The 25,265-nt window shown below is 37.6% G+C and overlaps 1 protein-coding gene across 2 annotated transcripts; it reads left to right on the plus strand.

The window, feature by feature from the left end:
- Positions 1 to 52: 52 nt before the first annotated feature.
- KRCC1 (lysine rich coiled-coil 1) lies at positions 53 to 24,642 on the plus strand. Of its 2 annotated transcripts, XM_088138734.1 has the most exons (8): positions 53 to 186; positions 16,080 to 16,154; positions 18,944 to 19,050; positions 20,003 to 20,083; positions 20,664 to 20,826; positions 21,250 to 21,519; positions 22,056 to 22,155; positions 23,444 to 24,642. In XM_088138734.1, the coding sequence occupies exons 1-8, from the start codon at positions 75 to 77 to the stop codon at positions 24,246 to 24,248; spliced, it is 1,713 nt and encodes a 570-aa protein (XP_087994860.1). In that variant the 5' UTR covers positions 53 to 74; the 3' UTR covers positions 24,249 to 24,642. The 2 variants fall into 2 exon arrangements, with proteins under 2 accessions (XP_087994860.1, XP_087994917.1); XM_088138791.1 differs by lacking the exon at positions 16,080 to 16,154 and having other exon boundaries at positions 54 to 186.
- Positions 24,643 to 25,265: the final 623 nt, after the last annotated feature.

The following is a 25,265-nucleotide window of genomic DNA, read 5'->3' on the forward strand; positions in this document are numbered from 1 at the left end:
CCCCGCCCCCGTTTCCCCGCGAGGATTTCCCCGCGGGGAGTGGGCGGGGCTTGCTCTGCTCCGCTTCCCCAGTCATGGCGGCGGCACCTGCTGCTGCTGCTGTTGCTGCGGGGAGGGAGAGGGCAGAGGGGGGAGGGGACGTCCCCTCCCCCCCGCTGCCGCCACCCCCCCGCGGCCAGAAAGCAGGTGAGTGAGAGAGCCGAGTAGTAGGCAAGGCGGCTGTTCGGCCGGCCGAGAGGAAGAGGGGAGACACCCGAGCCGCCGGGAGGGCGGGGGAGCGCAAGAGGAAGTGACGCCCAGGAAGCAGGCGACGGCCTCAGCTGGGGGAGACGGCGGGTGTAGGCTGAAGGGTCGAGGACGAGGGTGGTGGAGCTGCTGGGCCCTCGGAGAAGCGAACGGGGGTGCAAGAGCTTTGAGCCACGAGCCTTATGGGGGTGCGAGCAACGGGGCTGAGGAGGGAGCCTACTTAGGAGAGCGCGGTGACTTCCTCTGGAGAAGGAGAGGAGCGGGTCCCGCTCGCCGGTAGCTGCTGCTCCGACTTTCCGTTCCTCGCCCATATTTCCCACTCAGATACAGGGGCTTCTGGAGGCGAACCTGGACCCATAAAGGCCTGCAGCGCCCTGGGGTCGGGGCAGACGACACATCCGTTAATCATAGAGGCGAAAAGGTCGCCATTCCTATTTCAAATGAAAAGCAGCCCATTGCGAGGAAAGGTAATCAAAGAATAAATAACAATCCAGCCTTCTTTTCTTCATCCTACAACAAAGTTGGAAGTAGCACGAGATAAGGATCCTGCTTTGTCTTCTTTCCACATTTTTGCATCCTATCTCTTTGCTACCCTCCCCATACTGATGGAGAAGGAAAGGAGGAACACAAATGAGTGAGACTTAGGTCACAGAGTGGTACTCTGGCCACTCCTCAGCGGCAGGATTAGGGAATTTGGCCCTTCAGATATTGCTTAACTTCAACTCTGTAGCATTGACCTGTTGGAAGTTGTAGCCCCGTAACATCTGGAAGAGACAGGCACTCCATCCTTCCTTTATGCTTCATTGCCCAGGAGGGCAGCAGGTAGTTCAGAAAGTTCCTCTGCTTCATCTTCTCTGCTCTGATAGCCTTGGAAAGTTAGGAAAAAAAGCAGTAGAAGCTACTGCCCCCTTTTTATGCTTCCCGTTCTTTATTTCTCTTTCTTGACAGGAGGAAGGAGGGGTTGCTACTTCCCATTTGCTGTTTTATTGCCTTTCATCTCCAATGGGCTGCTTGTTACTCTTCCTTGGAGGAAAAATGTTTAATTATTTTGCCCAAGTACATCCACAGCATCCTGGCATAATTTAACCCTTGGTCTTATATATTGTAGGATGGTCATTGGCAACCTAGAATGTATTGGAATTGCATAAAGTAAATATACATTCCACATTGTGAGGAACACTCAAAATGACTTGCATCCAAACCACAATAAAATAAAATAAAGCTGTCATAAGTCTGAAAATAAGCATTCATCACTATGGAGTAGAATGGAATTGAAAGGTTGTGTGAAGGAGTCTTGACAGCCCAATTAACAAAGTAGCTTTTTTTTTTTAGTGAGAACTAACCTTGGAGGCCATTATACACTGGGTTCCTTTGTAGATCTAGAAATTGCTCATTTTTTACCTCATGGTGAAAATCGGAGTACATTGCAAAAAAAAAAAACTGATTGTCCTAGCATCCATTCACAGAAACCAGGCTTGGAACCTCCTAGGAATGTGTGGTGAGAGATTTCTTCCTTATAAATCCTCCTAAGCTGTTAGAATTTCAAAGGAGATATCTAATAACAGTGAGTGGAATTTTAAATCTCAGTAAATGTACACAAACCCTGCAGACAGCTGAAGAACATAATAAAATCTAAGCTTTTTGCCATCTAAAGCTGCTCTTTGTTGTTTCATCTAATCCAATGATCCATACAGTAGCTATCAGCAGCAGCTCCCCAAAGTATTTCCTAGCCTTGTGTGCCAAACTCATTTTAACTGGAAGTACCATAGACTGGTATAGATGGGAATATGTATGTATGCTTATTCCAATGAACTGTGCCCTATCTTGACAGGTGATCTGTAGCATTACATTGGTCTTAGAAGATGAAGAATTATAAGCCCAAAATTGAAAATCTTTACACCACTTCAATAGATTTTAAGCCAGAATTGAACCTCTCACTATGAGAGGATGACATTTAAAATCTGACTTAGATTGTTTAAAGCTTGTAAATTGGCATGCATTTTTATTCACACCATAACAATATTCACAATGACACTTAACATGGTTTTCCTGAAATAGTATTAAAAACAATGAAATTAGAGGCAAGGTTATGCATTATTGTTACCATAATAAAGTTTATATTTATCCATCTCTTCTTTCTTAAGCTGAACTCCTTATTCCTAAAGTGGAGCAAGTTGATAATCTAGGCTACACTCTTAGATATTTATCTGGGAGTAGGTTTCTTTGCATTCTGTGGGTGTTTTGATTATGATTATTTGTTTTTAAACAGTTCTCATGAATTACTAATAAGATTGAGCACACCTCTGAAATGATTCATAAGTGCTTTGTACAGGGAATTTCTATTCATTAAAGTGGCCCATCTTTTTTCAGACTTCCATGTGAAATTGAAAACAGTCATATCTGTGTTAAGAGTCATTTTAACTTGAAGGAATCAACTCCTTAAAGTAGCTGCAACTTTTATTTTGGCTCATGCAGAAAGTTGAAAAAAGATTATTTAATGAAAAGGAGTGAAGTGCAGTGCTCATGTGAGGTTCAAAGCACTTCTTCTGAATAATCTTTAAAGTGTGCACTGTTTTAGAAACTAACTGCACAAAATAAGTGAGCAGTTTTAAATAAGCAGTTTAAATAACATTTAAATAAGCAGTTTAAATAACATTTGTGTTCATCTAGGTAGGTTTGTCTTTTTTTCCTTTAGAGCATATATGTATATATACATGCCAGATCATAAACTGGTTTTAGAATTTGTTTCAGTTTTGATAGTGGCTTTCTGCAGGAATTGCTGGCTACTATTCAGGAAACAAAAGTCTTAATATTTTCCTGGTAATTGGAAACTAGTTTTGAGCTTATGACCTTCTTATACAGAGAGGAGAAAGTCCTATACATTTGACTTTGGATTTGCCATCCTTACAGCAAATAATATGGACATATTTGAAAATATGAATCTAGAAATATTTATAAACATTCTTCTGTGTAGAACTATATAAAATCTTGTTAGTAGCTACTTTACACTTAGGCATAATTCTCCCAGCTTCCTCATTTTGAAGAACTAGAGTGGTGATAATTTCTAACATCTAAAAGCATCTTATGTTATAAAGAACTGTATTAATTTATGATATAAAAATACTGAAAAATATTATTTTAGTTCAGAAGAAAGTTATATTTGAGATAATAGTATGAGTGATAGTTCAGTTCACTTTATATTCTCTTATGCTTACATACGCTATCAGTATCTATAATTAAGTTAGATGTTAAGGAGAGAGCGTAGTGGGGCTAAGAAGACAAATTTGCCTTATATGCATAGTGAATTCATGGTAGAGGTAAGACATGAATTAGGATTTCCCAGCTTTGGAATAAGCAGCCTTTTGAATTTCAATTCTCATCAGCCCCAGCCAGCATTGGCAATGGCAAGAGATTATAGTAGTAATCCAAATTGTATGCATGGTGTTAAGCTTTCTACATCTTTCCTAGCTAATTGTTTGTAGTTACCAGAGTACAGAAATTGTTTATTTTTATTATGATACTAATAGTCTGTGTACGATCTGGCCCAAGTGGTAAGCACAAGAAAAATAAGCACCATATATTTGTGATCAGCTCCCATGTGGAACTTTATGTACTCTTAGATTGGGAGGCCCAACTATTTTAGTCTGCTAGCATTTGTGCTATGCTTGTGACTGTGTCACTGAATCAGAGAAAAAGAACCTTTTTTTCTGTCCAAAATCATTATAAATTGGAAGTGATAAAGGTTTGAAGACTTGCTTTAGGAAGCTTAAAAAATAGACAATACCTAATTTAGTGCACAATCACTTTGGAGAGGGTGTTGCATTAATCTGCTACAACCATAAAAATAGCAAAGTTTTCTGGCATTATAAAAACACTTTTTCTGGCACTATAAGCCATGTGGTACAGTATTTATGATGCACCAAGACAATTGCTTTCCCCAAGCCTTAACATTTATGAAAACCAAAACCAATATAATACAAAAGCAGTCTAAAAACCAAGACATAAATGTAAATTGCAAACCTGTATATCACATAGCTGATTTACTGAATGTGCAGTAGATTGCTTCATTGATCCTTTGTTTTGATTATAGTGAATAAAATAAAATGAATGAATGAATAAAATATCTTGAGCAGATTGATAATCTATCAATGCCCCCATATGATCTTTATTTAAACTCTCAAATATTGTTCTCTAAACTTCTGGTGATTGTGTGCCATCAAGTTGGTGGCAGCTCTCAGCAACCACACAGATAGATTTTCTCTGAGATGGTCTGTCCCCAATCTAGTCCTTCAGGTCTTCCAACAGTGCACCCATCATTGCTGTAGTTGAGATCATCCACCTTGCTGCTGGTTGTCCTCTTTCTCATTCCACCTTTCCCAGCATTATAGACTTCTCCAGAAAGTTAGGTCTTCACATATCATGTCCAAAATATCATAATTTGAGTCTAGTCATTTGTGCCTTGAGTGAGAACTCTGGATTTTTCTACAATCCATTTGTCGTCTTGTCTTCTAAAGTTTTACAAATTATATTTATTGAACACCTGGGTATAAGATTGAGTCTGAATTTGCTTAGATTGCTTCTTGTGCTATTGTTGCTTACCTATACCCTAATTGTTTGTAGCAATTACTCATTCACTACTACCTGTATTATTTAGTGTTTTGCAATATAATAAAATATTTCTTTTTAAGGTAGTTTCCCTTCCCCAGTTGCAGTTTCATTGAAACTTTTGCCAATCAACTTTTTTTCCCTTGCACTAACTGCTACAGAAATAGAATAGTTTTTATTGGGAGCATGATTGGAGAGGGAACATTTCCTACTCAAAGCCTTGTGGTGAACTTCTGTTTTGAGAACTTATCTACATATATCAGATATTCCATATCTTGCTAAGTAATAAAGTAAGATATTTTTTACTATCTAAATCTAAATTTAATTTCAGTTCTGTATTAGTTATATCTTATGAAAAGCACCAGAGACTTTCAGTCCTTTTTTTCAGTAAAATATGTCTTTTTTTCTTGCATATACAGTGTGATCATCATTCCCATAAATTACTTTGCTTCTATTGCCAACATGGAATTAACATTAAATTGAAATATACTCCTCATGAGTTTGAAGCATGCAATACTGCATTCCACAAATCTGTCCTGAAAATAAGTACACTGTGGATGCTTCCAGTATATTTTCCTATGTGACAGTGAACACAATGTATATATACTCTTTTATGTCACATAGGAAATATTTGGACATGCAGTACATCCAATGAATAACACTCTTTAAATGCTTTATGTCCAGAAATAGTAACTTTTCTTCATCTGACTATGGTTAGAAAAAAATCCAATATGAATCTTTAAAAAATATGCAATAGTATGAGTGTTTGGATTGTGATTGCAACGTATGGTGAGGCTAGTTATCATTTTCAAAAGGCAACGATAATCCCAAGAAACCATCCATTTTGTTGTGGGAACAGCATTAATCCCCTTCCTATACCCTGTATTCTAGTGCTGATCTCTCTCTCTCTCTCTCTCTCTCTCTCTCTCTCACACACACACACACACACACACACACACACAGAGAGTTTTAAAAAGTTAATTTTATGAAACTGTCATAGAATCCAAATTAAAGAAGTATGCAATAACTTTCTACAGTATTGGAAATATTAATAAATTAATTATGAAGGTGTTCCTGGTCTTGCAGACAACTGTAAAATGAATGGAAACAGAAGTGAAGGAAAAGTATTTGACAAGACATGAAAGATTGCCCCTGAATGTTTTGGTACATACAGTTAGATTCTAGAAGAAATCAAAAGTCATGAATCTCTTGATTTGACGTCATTCTCTCCCCCACCCCCCCACCCCCCATGCAAATGTTTATCATAAAGTTGTTATAGTTTTGCATTAGGTTCTGAGAAAGTTGCAAATAGTGATGCCAATCTGCTTCTGACCTTATCCAAAATCCAGCAGAATGTGAGTCTGGGTTTCAGAAGTTAAGGGCTTCAACTTGCAGCTATCCCATCCATAGCTAGTGGGACTTTGGGAGTTATTAAAAAAGAAAAACTAGAGAGCAACAGCTTGATAACTGGCTACAAGATGAACTGAATTTTATGAACTCTGTCACAAATATAAGAAAGTTTGGAAGAAAATATATGTAAGATCTTTTAACATGGCAAAATCCCTCTAAGATTATATATCAGTTTTATACAGTGAATGTTATAAATGTGTCTATTGCATGTTTGGAAGGAGTGGGCAGCATTTGTCAGCTGGGGTTACGCATGTGCCTTTTTCATCATTTTCAACCTCTGAAGCAGACAGGGCAGGGATATGCGACTATTGAATTAGGAAAGTTATAGTAAATAGAAATGTTAAGCCTTCCAGAAGCTTAACATCCTCTTTTATTGCTTATCTTAAAGAAAGATAGATAAAAAACCAGATCCCTTCCTCATCACCATTTTACTGCTGGCCTTAAAGTATGATCCTGGAGCTTACATGCAGTACACAAATTGCCACCAATGATGTATGGAGAAATTCTAATGCAGAGATCTCCAACATTGTGCCCCTGGGAAGCAGGGTTCCTACAGACATCTTCCTTGGCACCCACCCAGCCCCCTGCTATTTTCCATATTTAAAACATTCCTTTTAAGGGAAAGTTTAAAAGGGGAATTCTGCAAAAGAAATCCACCACCTTATTTCCAAGAGTGTTATTTTCTAAGAACATTTTGAGGCTTATTGTTAATCCAAATGCATTTTTTTTGGATTAACAATAAGCCTCAATATGTTCTTAAAAAATAAAATGCTGGGTGGCTATAATTCAGTGCTTTAATTTACATGTATCCACCTGCTCCCCAAAAGAGTAAAATCAGTGGAGAGTTGATACCTTGCATGACTATGTCATGGCAGGAAGCAACCTCAGAGCTGTGTTTTATGCACTGTGGGAGACATTTGGGGATTGGACTGGCCTTCCCATAGTACTCATTTTATTTGCACTGTGGGTAGCCTTTCCATCCCAATCCCAAAAAACTGGCCAGTGTACAAGCATAAAAACAATCATAAAACAAAAATACAGCTTTCCAAGTAAAATTCTATAATAAGTGCCACTATGCAATCACTGAAGCTGCAATTATGCTGAAATAGAACAGCTTTAAATTATTTCCATAAAGTTGAGACTAGGGGCTGCAAGGACAGGACCGCCAGGGAAAAGAGTATTCTAAAGAGAAAGTGCTACTACAGAGAAAGCATATTTCTTTTCATTCCCTTAACACATGCTTAAAATACCAAATGTGCCCACCGGCCTTAAAAGGTTATGGTTGTAGCTATAAGGTTCCTAGGCAGGGTACATACCTGTTAGTACTGTCTAAGAAATAAGAAATAGTCATTACCTTAAAGTGAATGTGGCTAAGCAAAACTAAATGAAATAAATGTTGACCACAAACAGAATCAAAGGAAAGCATCATAACAAAAAATAGTCTGCTTTTAACTGCTGAGAAAAGAGCAACAGGCATTCTTGATTGTAGTGTGTTTCCAGCCCATGCTAGAGGCGAAATCATCCAGCAAACAGAAAATACATCATGCAGGTGTGATGGGAGGGAGGGAGGATTAAATTAGGCCTTCTAGTGAGGGCTCCCTTCACAAGATTGATGAATGACAGGTTTTTGATGTTGATGACTTGTAATTGTTACCGATAAATTTTAATTTACTGCATTGTGATATTGCATTGATATTACTGTTGCTCTTACATACACCAACAGTCTTTTTAGACTGAAGCACAATACATTTTATAAATAAATAATAAATAAATCTATTACTTAGCCCAGAAGCACCACTTGAGCATTTCCACCACCACACCTGAATCACACAGAAAAGAGAGATTGAGCTTGATGTAATCAGCAGTAATATATGCGTGAGCATATCAAACATTCCTCCACTGATCTTCATACCCATTGTTCTGTTCTTATTATGGGGTTAAAATATAACCCAAATCTCTGCTATAGCAAATGAAAGCAAGGTAATATATGGCAAAGATGGTTGCTGGTCTGAAACATCCTGTTTGTACCATTAACTACCGAAAAAGCAATTTGAGATCCAGGAACTTAATTTAATTTTGTTGAACTGTAGAACTGGGTGATAGTAAAGCCAATGCAGTCTTATTGTTAGAATTTTGGACTAGGCCCAGGGAGAACCATATTCAAACTACCATGTTTATGAAGCCCAAAGTGACATGGGGTCAGTCACTTTCCTGCAGCCTAGCCTAACTTACAGGGTTGCTCAACTGAGAGAAAAATAAAAGGTGTTTCCATAAATGCTGCTTTGAGCTCTTTGGAAGAAAGTTGGGATTTTAAAAATTACAAATAAATAAAACTTTCCAACAGAAAATTCAGAAAGGAATTTCTAGTTTGTTCCTTTCTCATAGTGTCATACTGGATCAGTGAAAAGATCCTTCCTGTTTAGAAGAAGTGCTGAATACTGTGTGTTTGAAAACTTTTAAACCTATTGGTTTACCCAGGCTTTAGCTGAATCTGTGTCTCTGTGTCATTTGTTGCTACTGCAGTTCTAGTTATAATATTAAGAGGCTGTGTTATATTATTTTAATCCTATTATTATTCCCAATTTGGATAAATTGGTTGGAGTCAAGTGGCATCCAAATTGAAATACTATAATGATGATGAAAAGTTGGTAATAACATTTATAAAGATTAAAACAGAAAGCTAGTAAGTCACAGTGCCTTTCTAGAATGTTTTGCTTTTAAAAAGAGGTTCAGATTGCAATAATACTGCTTATAAAAATGTATTGACTGAGGTGTTGAGTGAGCATAGTGATAGGATTGTATTTCTTAGAAGCTAGCATTTATGAGGACTTCGCAGCAGGGTAGACTGATTTAAATCAAGGAGATTTAGGTTACAGTCCTATCATCCCTACAGAGTTCAGGGGAGAATTCAATCTTATCCAACAATAGTTTGATCTTTCTGTCTGTTTCAATAGTTTTCTCTGTACTTAATGCTTGGATCTAACCTAGATTCAGTTTTCAGCCTTGTCTTTCTCAATTTTGCTCCAGATACTTATTCAGAAGTTCTGGAGTGTTTGTGGGATTAATATATGGAAAACAGAAGTAGAACTATAGTATATGCTATCCACATATTGGTATGCGATACAAACAGCCCTTTCATGTAAATGTTAATATGGAATACAACAGAACAATACCGTTATGTTTTCGCAGAACAAAAACAAGTCAACCAGTAGCATTTTCTGAACCTAACCTGCTAGATAGAGAAACACTGTGTGACTTTGTCCCTAAATACAACCCAGCTATCCAAATTGGGATTTAGTGCTAAAAATTATTCACAACATTTCTTGTTTGTTTGTTTGGAGCTCGAGTGAAATCAGCCATTCAAACAAACTACTATTTGACCAAACAAATAACTTGAGGTAAGAGATTTTTCTTCATGACCTTTTTAAACATACAAAACTAACGCACCTTGTAGACCAAATAATACAGTTTAAGAAAATATAAATAGAGACTTCAACGTACACATTTCTATGAAATGCAGGTTCTTTTTAAACCAGATTATCCTTAAAAGCTGCCAAATAAAAATTCCATCTATTTATAAGTGTTAGCGTTTATCCACTCTGCAATCCACTGTGGCTGTTCCCAAATCACACATTGTATTTATTTATTTATTTTATTTATTGGACTTGTCCCCGCCCATCTCCCCACAATGGGGGACTCTGGGCGGCTTACATCAAAATTAAAATCATAAATACATGATTAAAAGTTATAAAAAGAACCACACTTACAGAAATAAAAAAGAGATTATTTGTGAGTTGGCCTTGACTTGTGTGTAACATTGTAGTATAAAACCTTTGATGACATGGTATCTTTGAAATGGATTTTACGAAGTGTAATATCTTGCACACTATTATGAGGTACATGAAAAAACAACTGTTATGTGAGGTAAACAAGAAACTTGCCCAAAAAAATGCGCAAGGAGCAATATGCAAGGAAGTTGTTTTATAAAATACATGTATCACTAATCTTTTCTTAATAAAAAAAAATGACAGTGTGGTCATGTCTGTCCCCAAAAGCGATCACTTCATGGTCCCATTACAGAGGAATATAGAATATATTGTCCTACTGGAGACCAGTTAACATGTTAATCTTATTTTCTGTCCCTTATACTTATTATCAGTAGCAATACAGTTCCTCGAACTCTTCTTCCTGTAGTGTATTTTAACATGTTCTAAGCACTCAGTATTTTATACTTGTGTGTGCAGAGGATCCTTCACATTGGATAAATCAGCAAGATATCTGCACAATAACATATATTTACATTATTATCAGAGCATCTAACTGAAATATATTTTTATATTAAAATATTGGGTTCTGCATAACATCCACTCACACTTATTATTTGAATTATTTTAAATGAAATGAATATTTTAACATTTTTTTAATGAATGTGCTTAAGCAGAAAGCTATAAAATAATCATGATGACACATATTAGACACATATCTAATATCTTGGCTTTCACCAGTATGGTTGTGGTTGTTTGAAGTGACGTGAAATACTTTGCATCTCAAAGTATTTGAGTATCCAAAGCATTGAATTAGAAAACATGCCAGTCAAAGATTTAAGATTTGTTGAAAAGTTTTTCAGTACTTATTAAATACTACATACATTTTTCTGAATGCAACAAAGGAAACTATACTAATAATATTTCAGTTTATCGTTATCTAATCCCAGTTGAACGCTTATATATTCTCTGGCAAATGTTGGCCAAAGATGTATATATTCTGAAATACAGATGTGGAAATATACTTCCACTTGCTTTAAAATAGCGCAGTCCCTCATAGTATTTACCCATTGGTCTTAACATTACAATAATCTTCCAGTACTTTATCTTGCAAGTCTTAAAACATCCACTGCATGTTGTCCATAATGACATCTCTGTCTGGCTGTGTTTGTTTTATGACGTGCTCATGCAGTATTTAAAATACAATTTAGCAACATCAGGGCTTGCAGCATTGGGAACCACAAGCAGAAAAAGGACCCGGGAGAACAGAGCAAGCAAGCTCTGTTAAACAGTCCTTTGGAATCAGCAACTTAAGCAATCTGTCACTTGCCCAGATAGTCACAGTCTGCTGAGTAGTAGCCAGTTACATATGGGGCTCAGTTCCAATGTTAGAGACAAACACCAAGTTTCTATGTGCGCTCAGCATAACTGGGGACAGAGAAACCTTTTCCACCCCTTTCTGGTTAGCTTGTCTAAATATTGCCCACACTTGGAGTAAAATCAAAATATAATATCTGCAGTCCAAGTCTTTAATACCCCATCCATCTACTCACCCTGCAAGATATTCCTTTTAAGGACTTCTTGCATTATGCTAAAAAAAAAAAAAAAAAACTAATTGGGGGAGGAGGTGTAAAACAGAATGTAACATTGGATTTCCCCCATTGCGGTTCTCTGGGTAGTCCCAAGAGGGATCCTAAAGCCATGAGTTAGTATCCTGAGATCACAGGATGTTGCCCTATGGAATAATGGGTTCATGGAAATTTCTCTATGGAATAATGGATTCAGAATGTCTCTATTTGAATGAATATATTCATTCCTTCATTCAAATAGAGAAATACCAATGGTATTTTAAATTAAATAAATTTTATGCAGTGATGGTTTTAAAAGTTAACCTCAAGAAATTGAAACAGCCTTTTCTCTAAGATCCTGATGGCCCTGACCTTATTGGCTCTTTCCTCGGGCATTAGGGCCAGAGCATTACTGGAGCCCAACACAAATTGGTTTAATAAATAAATAATAAATAAGCATGTGAGTTGTTTTGAGGCTCCTTGGGTGTAATGTTATGATTATTCCTACTTGTATTCTGTATTGTTTTATATTGGGTTTTTTTTAATTAGCATGTTTTTTATGTATTATTTGTTAGCCACCCACAGTTACTTGTTTAAGATGAGTAGTCATATAAGTCTTCTAAATAAATAAATAAATCATATGCTGCTTTAATGAATAGCAGAGAGATGTGCTCACACAAGGTCCCAAACACTAATTCTGAATCATTTTTGAAGCATATACCAACTGCTAGTGCATACTGTGAGGTTTCTATGTAGCAGGCTAGACTGAAACTAATTAAACAGGCACACATGAATATAAAAATGTTTGATCAGAAGTTTCATTGTAGAAAAGAAAAGAAGCCATTGCAGAACTGTTCCAGCATCTCCTGTGTATCAGAAGGAAGTCTTATTTATTTCTTGCATCTCTTTCTCCCACCCACTCTGCTTAAAAGACTAGGAGCAAATCTCTCTGGGGCAGAAGATGTGTTTCCATCTCTTCATTGTTTTAGTACCAAAAACTAGAATTAGATAAGCTGGGTAGAACTTTAAAAATGTAATGGGAGTTTGGCATGCCAAGTTTGAAACATGATGCCTTTCAACTAAGACAATATGATTAGGAACTCAGATAATGATCCTTGGTACAAATTGAGTTAGTGTTAGACTATCAGTTAGAACAATACCATTCCTTCCTGATGGACTAACAAATACAAATCCATATTTAATCCATATTTAAATCTCTCTTCAGAGATTTAGTAGAAACATGACCATTCACTTCATGGATGAGGATAAATTTGTTCAATACAAAGAATGGGAAGATCAGAGAATTTTAGCGTATTAGAGATCTAACCAAAAATGTTAGTTTGACTTTTTGGAAATGGAATGGGCACAAGTACTAATCTTTTCAGATGTTAAGTAAAATTATAAAATAGATAGGTTGTATCAGTCAAGACCATTCACAAAATCTGATGAAACACACACACACACACACACACACACACACTTAAGAGCCAGGGAATCTCATCAATATTAATGGTGACTTCATTTTTATTAATTGCTGGGTTTGTTATTACAAAGCCCTGTAAAACCAATGTACTATGCATCTTAAGCAGCTTAGTGATATTTGAAAGTGTAGGAAATTGTTTACTGAAAAATTATGCAATTACAAGGAACTTTGAAAATTTCTATACTGAAGAACAACTTCAATAATATTTGGTTACTATTTGTTAGCTACATTAATAATATTTTTCTAAGAGATCACTCTTGTCTTTGTATGTGTTGGTTTGGAATAGAAATATTGAATATGAATTCTTAAAATGTTTGTATCTCTCTTCAAGGTTCTCCTCCCTCTTCAAGGTGCATTCACTCCCAGTTAATATACATACTAATTGCAGATACTTGTTTGTACAGTACATGCTGTATATGTAACACACTGTTTGTTTTGGGATAAGCAATGGTACGCAGAGCACAGAAAAGAAATCAGAATTAGTAAGCCAAAGAAATTAAAGGCAGGAAATAAGAGAAAAGCTAAAATATAGCTAAATTTTGTTTTTGCTCAGCTGTAAACCATAGCTAAGATTATCTTCATTGGATTGATTGCAGATGTTATTACATACTGTTTTTGTGCCACTGGAATAAAATCTGCCTATCTATCATCTAGTTTACATCAATAGCATTCATTATATTTCTCTTACCTATTCTTGTTGCAAGCCATCCTTGATTCCACCACATCCATCCACTGTTTCATACATTCTGTTCTGTTCTTTAAACTTCCCACTTCTCTGTTCTTAGGATCTCATCAGCTCCAACTAATCACAGCTTTTTAGTCTTCTCCTTTCTCTCAACCCATTCACTCTTCCATCATATGTTTGTTTTGCAGTTTGGTCCTGATTTATTCTCTCTAAAAACCATCTCAACTTCTTTTATACCGGCCACACACTTTTGTATTACACTCATTCTTGACCTTGTTTGTTTATTTATTTATTTATTATTAAATTTGTATGCTGCCCATCTCCTCCCAACGGGTGACTCTGGGCAGCTCACAGTTAAAATCAAAACCCCCATCAACAATTCAAAATACCCCATAAATAATTAAAATAAATTAATCCATTAAAAATCAAGTATAAAAAACAAACCTTGTACATAAATACTAAAAACATTCAAGATGACAGCAGGGGTCAATCATCCCACAAGCCACCTCCACTGGTACAAGCCCCCATCTGGCCCCCAGGCCTTCTGGTACAGCCAGGATTTCATCCCTTTCCTGAAGGCCATGAGGCTTATGTCTTCATGTTTTACCACATGTACTTCTGAAGTACCCCACTCACACAACATTAAACTTTTATATTTCTTTCAATGTACCCTACTCTCACTTCAGCAAAGTGGGCAGAAACTCTCTTACACAAACCTGTGTTTAATTCTTTTGGCAAACGTTCATTCCTCAAAGTTGGCCACATACTGCCTATTACTTTTCTGCAAGCATTTGCCCAATTTAAAATTTCTCCATCCATTTTCCCATTTATAGTAAACGTCTCGCCAAATACATAAAGGTACTTACTTGTTCTAATTCTTCATCATTTATTTACAACTTGCAGTTTATTCCTTTTTGTCTGTCAACCAATACTATCTTCGTCTTTGATACACTGATTTTCAAATTCATACTTCTCTTTGTATCTTACAATCTATTTAATATGTAATGCAAATCATTTGGATTCTTCACCAGCAACACAGCATCATCTATATATAGAAGTACAAGTACAGTACATTTACACACTCCAAACAACACAACCCTAATGTCACGCAAGCATTCATTTATAGATGCACTATTAATATAGTAAACAACCAAGAGAACCTCACAGTCCTTGTCTTATGCCCTACTCTGTGTTGAATAATTTGCTAAACATTCCAATCTCACACATGCTTTACTTCCATCATACCCCATTCTTAATACATTTGACAACCAAACTTCAAATCCGTATTCATATAGAACACTCCTTGTGTCAATCCTATTAATTATATCACACACTTTTTCAACAAACATTCAACTAAAGTAATGTTAGCCATATATTTTGTATACCTCCTGCCCAGCATAAAATTCCATTGCATTTTACAAAATGTACTAATTGTCACTTCTTGTAAGGTATACAAATACCTGCCCAAGCACATTGATTCCCCTGTAGTTTTAGCATTCTTGCTATCTTTCCATTTGTACAGTATAAGGGAACTATAACATCATTAACATCATTCTTCAGTCAGTGGGCATAGATGCAATCTGCACATGTGTTGAACAAGTCACACTGCCATTTTATAAGCAAGCCATATCTTAACCTTTTTTCCAGCTATATCATCACACTTGCAGTTTCACCACTTTTCCACATTCTTAGAGCATTACTGACTTCCTTTGTTCAGCTTCAGCTGGTACACCAGTTGTGCTCTTTTTCAGAGTAGGTGACCTTAATGACAATCACTCAAGCCTTCATTACCTTGAAACTAGATTACTGCAATGTGTTTCAAGGGACTGGGCTTGAAGATTACCTAAAAACTGCAGATGGTACAGAATGAAGCCGCTTGCATGCTGGCAAATGCAGCTCGAATACTGGAGGCACTTAACTGGTTACTAGTAGGTTTCTAAATGCACTAAAAATGCTGAAATGACCTATAAAAGCATAAATGGCTTGGTTCCGTGCTACTTTTGGGATCATCTTTTCCAAACAAAATCTGCCCATCTGGTCTGAACTATTGAGGGGATGTTCCAAGTTCCTCTCTCTTGGAAGTTAAGGAGGTGGAAGCTGAGAAGTAGAGGGGTTTGGTAGTGGCCGCACACCATTGGAATAATCTAAACCCAGAGGTAGGGCATTTGCATGTGGGGGTCAAAGCAATTGGATGGTGGTTGTGACTATGTAATCAAAGCCTGCCCTTGTTTAACATGTGTCAGTGCATATTAAAAAGAGGCGGGCCTTCAGTCACAACCACGATCTTGACTACTTAACTACCCCCCTCAATCCCACAGATGCCCCTGCCCAAAAAGTCCCAGATGTCTTCTACACTGTTAACATTCAGGAAAGCCACAAAGACTGGACTTGCGGTGAGCAATTAAAGATTGACTAATTCCCAGCATGCAATCAGTTTTAGTGTTTTCTTGATGTTTTAAATTATAAGGTGGTATTTATTGTTGGGTGTTCTATTTTGTATGAATTTCCCAGAGTTTGTTATATGGGTGGGATATAAAATAAGCACATAACATTTCATTTTACACACAATAAACACATAACATTTCATTTTACACACACATGCACACACACACACACACACACACCCCTTGCATATTCTCTAGGATCTCAAGGAACTTTGAGCTAGGTTAGCCCAAGAGGAGGTAATTGGCCCAAATACACCACGTGAGCTTCAGGGCTAAGTGAACACTTGAATTTTGGTCTTCCTGGTCTTAAACCCACACATTATTTTGAACAATTTTAAAACACCAGCATGGCATAGTCTTAACCTACCTCACAAGGCTCTTGTGGGGATAAAATGAAGGATGCAAGCTCCCTTGATCTCTTGAAGAAAAGGTAGGAATAATAGCAGCAACAACAACAATTTCCAGGTTGTACTGTCATTAAAGTTCACTTGCAGATCTCTCTGTGCAAGAGGTTTATTAATGTGAAACATATCTCATAATCTGAAAACATTTCTATCTACCCAGCCTTTCTGTTGCACATTTAGAAAGCTGGGTGTTTTAAAGAAAAACCAAAAAGGGGAAAAGGGAGGAACTATACATTTCATTCACAGCTGCCACACCATTAAGACATACCTTCCAAAAAAATTCAGTTTTATAAAATGGGTTGTTAATCTCTTATTAATGAGCAATATATTATTATGGAGGCAATAGCTTGCTGACCAGTCTTCAAATCTACTGTCATACTTTTGATCCAGGTGTTTTAATTTTGTACTTTGATAGCAGTTACTGTATTTGTATTTTAATGGGGTTGTGCAAGTCCTTTAAAGGAGGTTCTTTGCAGCATGTGAGAGCATGCATGAAGCATTTCTCTTCAACTGGTGAAAACAGAGGAATGATAGGAGATGGTAAGAAATGTTAAGGTAAAAAGGGCCGTGCTTTTCAGTTGCTTTCACAAGCTGTCAGTGCTTAGCAGTTACATTTTCCAACGGAGCATGCCCAGGACAGATTGTCTCTGCAGAGTATTCTGGGCTCACCACTGTCACATGTGTAGAGCAATTAATACTAGACGTACTTTGGGAGAAATTAAAAATGCTGAAGTGACCTATGCAAAATAACACAAGGTGCTTGGGGCAGAACCTAATTATTTTTTACGAGGAGAAGCACCAAGCAAATGTATATGTGGAATCACAGATTTGGGTTTGATCCCCAGAAATGGGGCATGATCAGAAATTCCTCTATGGGAGAAAGAGATGTTAAGAATTAATTTATGAGAGGCTAGAAAAAATGACAAATTGTAGAGTATGCTTTAAACCTCGCAGATAAAATGTGTTTTTCTAGCAGCCTGTGTTAAATTCTTCAACACAGCCCACTTAGCATTTATTCAGTGGGGCCTCATGCTGCTGAGGTAGGCTCAAGGTGCTTGCCATGGGACGCAAGAAACATGAAATCGCACCAGGTGAACATTCTAGGAGTTGGCCCACTGCATGACCATCCCTTCCTGTGGTCCTGTCTTAGCCTCCACTTGTACATAGCTCCTCTTTTTTGCCCTTTTTTGTCCTTTTCAGGTTCGGTTAGGTGAACTGCTTTAGTATGGACCATATGCCACTTCAGGTTCCAAAGCTTCATCTGCTGACGGTTCAGTGCTTGATAATTTTGCCATTATCATTAACAGTTTCATGTCAGATGATTGAAGTGCAGTGTGTAGATTGCTTCAGAATTAATTAGCAAGCGTCTTGGGGGGCAGTCAAGGGAAGACAAATGATGAAAGCAACATGATGCCATTGCACCACAAGCTCCACCCCTTTTGTACGTGCACTGTGACACACGCCAGTACAGAAAGGCAGAACTTGTAGCAAAACTACAGTAATGTTGTCTTCATCATTTTGACAGAAGCATTGGCCAACAGACTCCTTAATTTTGCCTTCTGGGAGATCTCCCTTGCTTTTTGTTCAGTTCCTTCAGGCTGCATGAAACTGAGCTCAATGGGTGGCCTTTAGAGGCAAAATAAGCTAGAAAATGTCTTCTTCTTTTTTTTTCATTTCTCCTTCAGAGAAATGTCATGAAATACTTGTGTTTATTATTACTATTATTATATAGGCTTTGAGATGCTTTATATTTCAGTAGACAGAAGAGCAAAAGAGGTAGGCAGCCTTCTGCTTCTCCTTAGTCCAGTGTTTCTCAACCTCAGGAACTTTAAGATGTGTGGACTTCAACTCCCAGCATTCCCCCGGCCAGCATGCTGGCCGAGGGAATTCTGGGAGTTGAAATCCACACATCTTAAAGCTGCGGAGGTTGAGAAACACTGCCTTAGTCCCATACTCTCACCACCGCAAGCCAAGCTTACCACTGCAGCTGGACTATCGCAGATGCCCTGTTCTTTTCTATAAGAGACAATGCTGTGGCCGCACAGATATAAGCCCTCCTATTTTAAAACAGCCAGAAAAGCAGTGCCACTGTTGCTGGTCTGTATCTTTCTCCTAAAAGGAGCATGTCCAGGACATACCACTCAATCGGTTTGTTTTAAAGAACATAGGAAAACAACAACAAAAACATTCAACAGAAAGCAGATGTACTTCTCCCCTACTGACTCTTGGGGACAAATTGCATCATCTTGCGTTTAAATTTTCTAGTATATTTCATAAATAAGAGGCCCTCTTTGTTCCAGTTACCAATTATTAATCCTTAACCATTCACTTTAGATGATATCTTTGATGAGATGACAAGAAAAGAACTTTGCACAGACACTTTCTGTAAAGTTTGTGGGGCTGTGCTGCAGTTTGAATCACAACGAATAGCACACTATGAGGTAAGCTTTAATGCGGAACATGTCAGCAAGATTTCGTGACCCCATATTTCCCCAAATATGGAGGATTATCTCTTTACTTATTAAGTTACTTGCTTAAGCAGGTCAGGCGTTCATAAAAGAAACATAACTGTATCCATTGAAGAACTGTGACTACCTGTTAAACAAAAAGCAACTGACAGTCATCTCATCACTTGACAGACCTGATCTAATATAAGATACCTCATCAAGGTGGCCTTTGCTTTAAAAGTCTTCAACTAATCTGGAATACTTTTTAATGCAACACATAACAAAAGTTTTGGTTTGGTTTGGTTTAACTTATGTAATATTTATCCCCTTATTTTGGCCAGTGGCCCCAGCAGAATAAAAGCCATAAAGTTCTAACCAGTTGTTAGATACCATATGGAACTAGCCTCTGGAGCATCCCCTCTCTCTCTAAGGTTTACCAGTTGAGGCCTAAGTATCGTCTGAAAAACCGGAGCAGTAAGCAGATCTGCTTATTGTATTTTTTTAATTCAAAAATTGATATCCCTCTCTTCTGCTAACACTCAGTGCTGAGGCTGGTTTATACAATTGAAAATCAGTAAAAGTTCATCATCCAACAGGAAGACTAACAGGTGGAGCAGATAAAACCCATCTGAGAATATAGGTGCTGAGCACAAAATAATCCTCAACTTGGCATGTCAAATGAAGTGCCATGTGGCCCTCCGTTATAAACTGACAAGTAGTTTTGTAATTAGAAACTCAGTATAATATGCTGCCATAGCTATTCATCTTTTAATAGCCTCCACTACAGCGCACGGCAGTCACCCAGTCTGGATGTAAATAACCGGGTACTGAAAGTTCAGTTTAAAGTCTCTGCTCCTAGCTGATGTGTGTCTTTATACAGTAGTTTTTACATGTTTTCAGAGGTTAAATTCCAGTCTGATATAAAATTGACACTTTTGCTTTTCAGGGCAAAAGGCACGCACAGAAAGTCCGACTTTATTTACAAATGCATAATGAACGAAAGGACAGGCTGCATATGAATTTCCAGGTAAAGTTATCCCATCTGCATCAACAGGACTATTGTATATGGGATGGGGAATTTGTGGCCTGCAGCTTAATTTTATTTGACCCATGGCATTATCTGAGGCTGTGTCATGACAGAGAGGAAGATAAGAGTCCCTCACATAGAACTGGAAATCATGTTCAAGTTTGCCCTAACCTCTGGCTCCATTTACTGCAGCCCCAACTGAGTTTTCTCATGGGTCAACAGATGTTCCTAAGATGAAGTTAGTTAATGGTTTAAAAGAAAAGAAAGTACTATCATTTTCTCATCTAGAACATGTTTTTTAATTCCATACTACAGCCAGCCATTCTTTGTCTCCCAAACATCATGAGTGTGAGAGAAAAAGTATTGATGACCAAGGTAAACCTGTCTGTTGCCAATGGAATTACTACCTAATGAAGTGATGGGCCTTCTTTGTTGGGTGTTTTCAAGTGAGGCTGGAAAGCCAAATTATCCACAAATGCTTTATTTTAGATTCTTGCCCTGAGCAGGGTATGATATCCTAAAAGTTCAGTCCAAAATCTGTGATTGTAATAAATTAAATAACTTTTCACTTTGATTTCAGGAGAATCCAAACATGGACAAAAATACATATTGCAGACTTTGCAACATGATCTTCACATCTCCAGTTGTTGCTCAATCACACTATTTGGGAAAGATCCATGCCAAGAAAGTGAAGCAGTTGTCAGATCAGACTCAGCCCATACAGGATGTTCAGTCAGAACCTGGTAAAGATCTGGTAGTTAATGCATTCTCTTTTTTTGTGTCAGATTTTTTAGTAAGATGGTGAAACATGGATTGTTTTAATCAGAGAACCAGTGCGGCTGAAGAACAAATCACATTAAGTTTCCTTATTTTGTTAGTCTCTTTGATATTTCTCTTTTTTCTTTTCCCCTTGTAATTTCATACAGTGCAGAGAGGAAGAAAAAAAATCAGTAACTTGCCTTGCTAACCAGCCAATAGGAGATGCTATTCAGAGTATGTTTGCCAGCCAAGAAATTAGACGCACATAAAAAGATGGCTATATTTTCTCAAGGGCAGTCCAATGGCTTCGTAAGGAGTCCACTTCCAATTTTGACAAGTTGGATACTTTTTGTTCCTAGTTGTTCCCCATGAGGAGACTAATCTTTCTGCATGGCCCTTTCTCGCAGATTCCTCTGCAATTCCAGTTCTGCCAGAGGCATCTCTTGAAAAGAACTCACAACAGGATGTCGATTCTGAGGACTCATCTTCATCCTGTAGAACTGCTCTGGATTTAGATGATCCAGATAAGTATTGCAAACTCTGCTCCGCAACCTTCAACAACCCACTTATGGCCCATCAACACTATGTGGGCAAAAAGCACAAAAGAAATGAATTACGTAAGAAGTTGATGGCTGAGATAGGAACTCAGGCTATCCCTGTGGAGTCCAAGGCCAACGGTAAGCAAGCAGCATCAAAATAAATATTCCACTTTATATCAAGTGAGCATGGCTCAGAACCAAAGTATACCATCAACATTTTCCTTTCATGTGCTGGCTGTTGTTGGACAGTGTCCCTTCAGACTATAGCGGGGTGGGAGAATTCCTTGCTTGCTTTGAATGTTTCGCTGTACTTTTTCTTAAAATCCAGTATGTCATTCCCCACCTGCAGTCAGAAGTAGTATTTTCTATTGCAGTAAAAGGTTGATCATGACAGGGTGTTTGCTGTACTTATTTGTTATTTTATGTTGAAGCTATCAGATAATGTGTAGATTTTTTTTCAACCACAATTTAACCATTACAACAATTTTGATTTGCTTTGAGCATGCATTGTATTATAGATTGCATAAAGCTATATAAAACTTCTTTGCTGGAACTGTCTGCAGTAGCTGGCAAAGAAGAACTGCACAAAGATTTCACACAAGATGTTTGTTGTTTGGGAGAAGGGGCATCATTTTTACTTCAAGTTCTTTAACCTGTAGCTCTTTTTCTTGTAGCACTCGGTGTGGGCAACTACATATGCCCGACGTGCAGTATCAGCCTCACATCCATAGAGATGTATCAGTCACACATGCAAGGAAATAAGCATCAGGTTAAGTAAGTGTTTTCCTGCCCATCCATCAGTGGTTGAGGAGCTGTGCTGAGAGTTCAGGAATGGCATGTGTGTGGATACTGTGCAAAAAAATTGATGGTTAGACTCTCAGAGAGAGAATATGAACAAAGTTCACTGCAGACCTTCCTAGAAGGCAAGTAATGTTCCTCTCTCTTCACTTGAGATGAGGTTTCCTCTTTCCCTTGAAGGCTGGAGCAACTGCTTTTCTGCCTAGTTCTCTTCAGACTTTTCCCGTAGCACTAACATTAGGAAAAATGTTCTCTAAGGAATTTTTTTCTTTCCATGCTTTTTAACAGGTAACTCAGGTGAAAAATCTCTGGCCCTCTAAATATTTTGGAATAAAACTCTATCATTAACCATGATGGAGTGCAATAATATCTGGAGGCTTACAGAGCACATGCACTCCCCTCCCTCCTGATTTAAGTACTATTATAGCTGATACTCAGACCTTCAGTCAGGCTACCCTCCCGACTCTGGTGCAGTAAGTATCTTTCATGATGTACTGGTTTGTGGGACAAAACAACCAGCTTGGCTTACAGTTGCCCAAAATAATAAGCAGTACAAGAAATTATAAGAGTCAAAGGCAACAGGAGAAGTAATTGTCCAAGAGTCCATTGGAGTTGAGCAGCTAATAAATTCAAATAAATAAATGCTGGAGGAGTGCGTGTGTGTATAGATTTATCTACATACCCTTTGCCTGGCACACAAAAGACACAAATGCAAGCAAGCAAGTCTGCCATAGTCAGGTATCTTAGTTATTTCTAGATGTTCTGCAAAGATAAAGGTTTATTTTCACATGTTTAAATTAAGCTATACATGATCAGACCTGGTTAGTATTTAGGGAGGGAGACCATCAGGAAATCTTAGTTGTAAGCTGGACTGTGAAGTTGAAAAAATGTCCTGGAAGAAGGCAATGACAAACTGTTATTATTGCCAGGAAAACCACATCCTATATACATGTCCATGAAGTCACCAGAAGTTGATCTCTATTCAAGGAAGTCTTTGTTTTACACATAAGAATACATGCTAGGGTGGCCTTTCCCAATTTTCTGTCCTCTAGGTATGCTGGTAAATAACTGCCAAAATTTCCATCCAGTATGTAATGCAGCATATCTGGAGGGCACCAAATTGGGGAGAAGTAAAGGAGTAAGTCCTATTGATTTTATAGGATTGTACTATGTGAGTCTCAGGAGTGGGACTAATAATACTAAGGTAGCATTGAAGCCATTGAGACATTCTCGTCATTCTTTCTTTATGTGTTATTTGCTTTAGAGAAACTATGATTGCCACCTCTCTGATGAAGAACTCCAAGAAAACATATAGTTCCTTCCAAGATGAACTGGCAGATTACATTAAAGTACAAAAGGCAAGAGGACTGGAACCAAAAATTAATTTTAGAAAGCCAGAGAAAGAAAGGTGTGAAGCCATAAATGGTCATGAGGAAATCTTTGCATCTGACCGAGATTTTCATTCAAGGAATGTTTATGAACCACATCAGCATTCCATTTTTTTTCCAGAAGTGTGCGCATTTTCATATTCTGTGGAAAACAGATTGTCACACCCACCAGTGCGTAAGGGCCCAGTAAAGCTAGAAAATGTATGTATGGCTCTGTACAGCACAGACTGTAGTTCTGAAAAGCAAGTGTCTCAGTTGACTCCCTACAAAGATGATAGCCGCAAACCATCGTTGGTGGAATCTAGTGATGGCCATAAGGATTTGTCTTTAGAGAACAGCTCTAGTGCTGAGAAGAGAAGCCAAAAGCTGCCAAAGACATCCAGAGCCAAAAAAGAATGGCCACAAGAGGGAGGAGGAGACCCTTGCCAACATCTTTTAACTCTTAAAAGAAAACAGTGCAATCGTGATGCTGAGTTGGAAAAAGACGGTAAGAAGAAAAAGGAAAAAAGTGGTATAGATGCAAGAGCTGGGTCAAAATCAAAGCGTAATAAAGTAAAAGGAAGTAAAGATGGCTCTTCTGAAAAGGAGAGCAAAAGACACAAGAAGGAGAAAACGAAGTATGAAGCCAGTGGAGCAACAGAAGAGGAGATGCTGTGGAATGAATCTGTCTTGGGATTTTAATTAACTTGGTGTTTCTTGTAGCCTGAACCATGGCATAGTTTTTATGTTTTACTTACTGGCTATTTTTTAAATTGCTCCTTCAGAAATAATGGGTGATGGGGTTTATGATCATTAGGGAAGAAATTCAGAAACACTCCAATATGCTTTGAAATATGATTTATATTCAAAAGTGCTTCTACCCAGAACAAGACTGAACACACTATAAAATATTATGAAATATGCTTCCAACATTTCAAAGCTGGTGCAGACAAACACATAATGTCTCTAGTCCCATTATATATGTATTGTTGTAAACTTTAACAGAGAATATGGAAATATGAGAGGGGGCTGGATTGTATCCTAAGGAATGTTTTTTTCTTCCTGCAGATAATAAAGAACAAAGTTAAACACACAAGAGAGATTTTGTTTAACATTTTTCCTCCATATCAGTCAAACTCAACCCTTTTTGAGAGAACATTGATGGAGTACTGCTATTCTAATTTATTTTACTTAATCCTAGGCAAATTGAGTTAACCATTGTTTTCAAAAATTATTACAGCAGGCTTTGTTTAAGACCAGAAGGAATATATAATTCCCAATAGCTTTTCTGAAACATTTTATGCATTCAAAGATTTTTAAGTATAGTTTAAAATGATTTTTTTTTTTTAAATGCCCCACACATTTTGTGTTTTTTTCCAGGGTTCAAATTCTTTTTCCACATTCACTGGCATTTTGTGAATTGAGGGATTATAAGAATGAGGCCTTGGAAGGTACTACCTTTGGAAGTGGGAAAACAGATTGAGCCCTTGTTTGAAACATGTTGGGCAGCCAAAATGAAATGTTTTCAAGGCAGTTTAGGTATAATCATTTATTCTTTTGCAGCAGCCATCTGCCTTCATTTCTGGTTTTCCCTTAGTGTAATATGAGGTGTAAAGTCATGTGCCCGTAAAGTTATGGAAAATTTTAGTTCAAACACAAATCATCTTGCACATCATGTAAACAACAACAATGGTGTCTCATCTGATCAATCGCTTCCAT

This window comes from Python bivittatus, unplaced genomic scaffold (genome assembly GCF_059951505.1).
Source record: "Python bivittatus isolate LINGU-HERP-01145 unplaced genomic scaffold, Pbiv_v1 ctg000000_np1212, whole genome shotgun sequence".
In the NCBI taxonomy this organism is placed as follows: Eukaryota; Metazoa; Chordata; class Lepidosauria; order Squamata; family Pythonidae; genus Python; species Python bivittatus.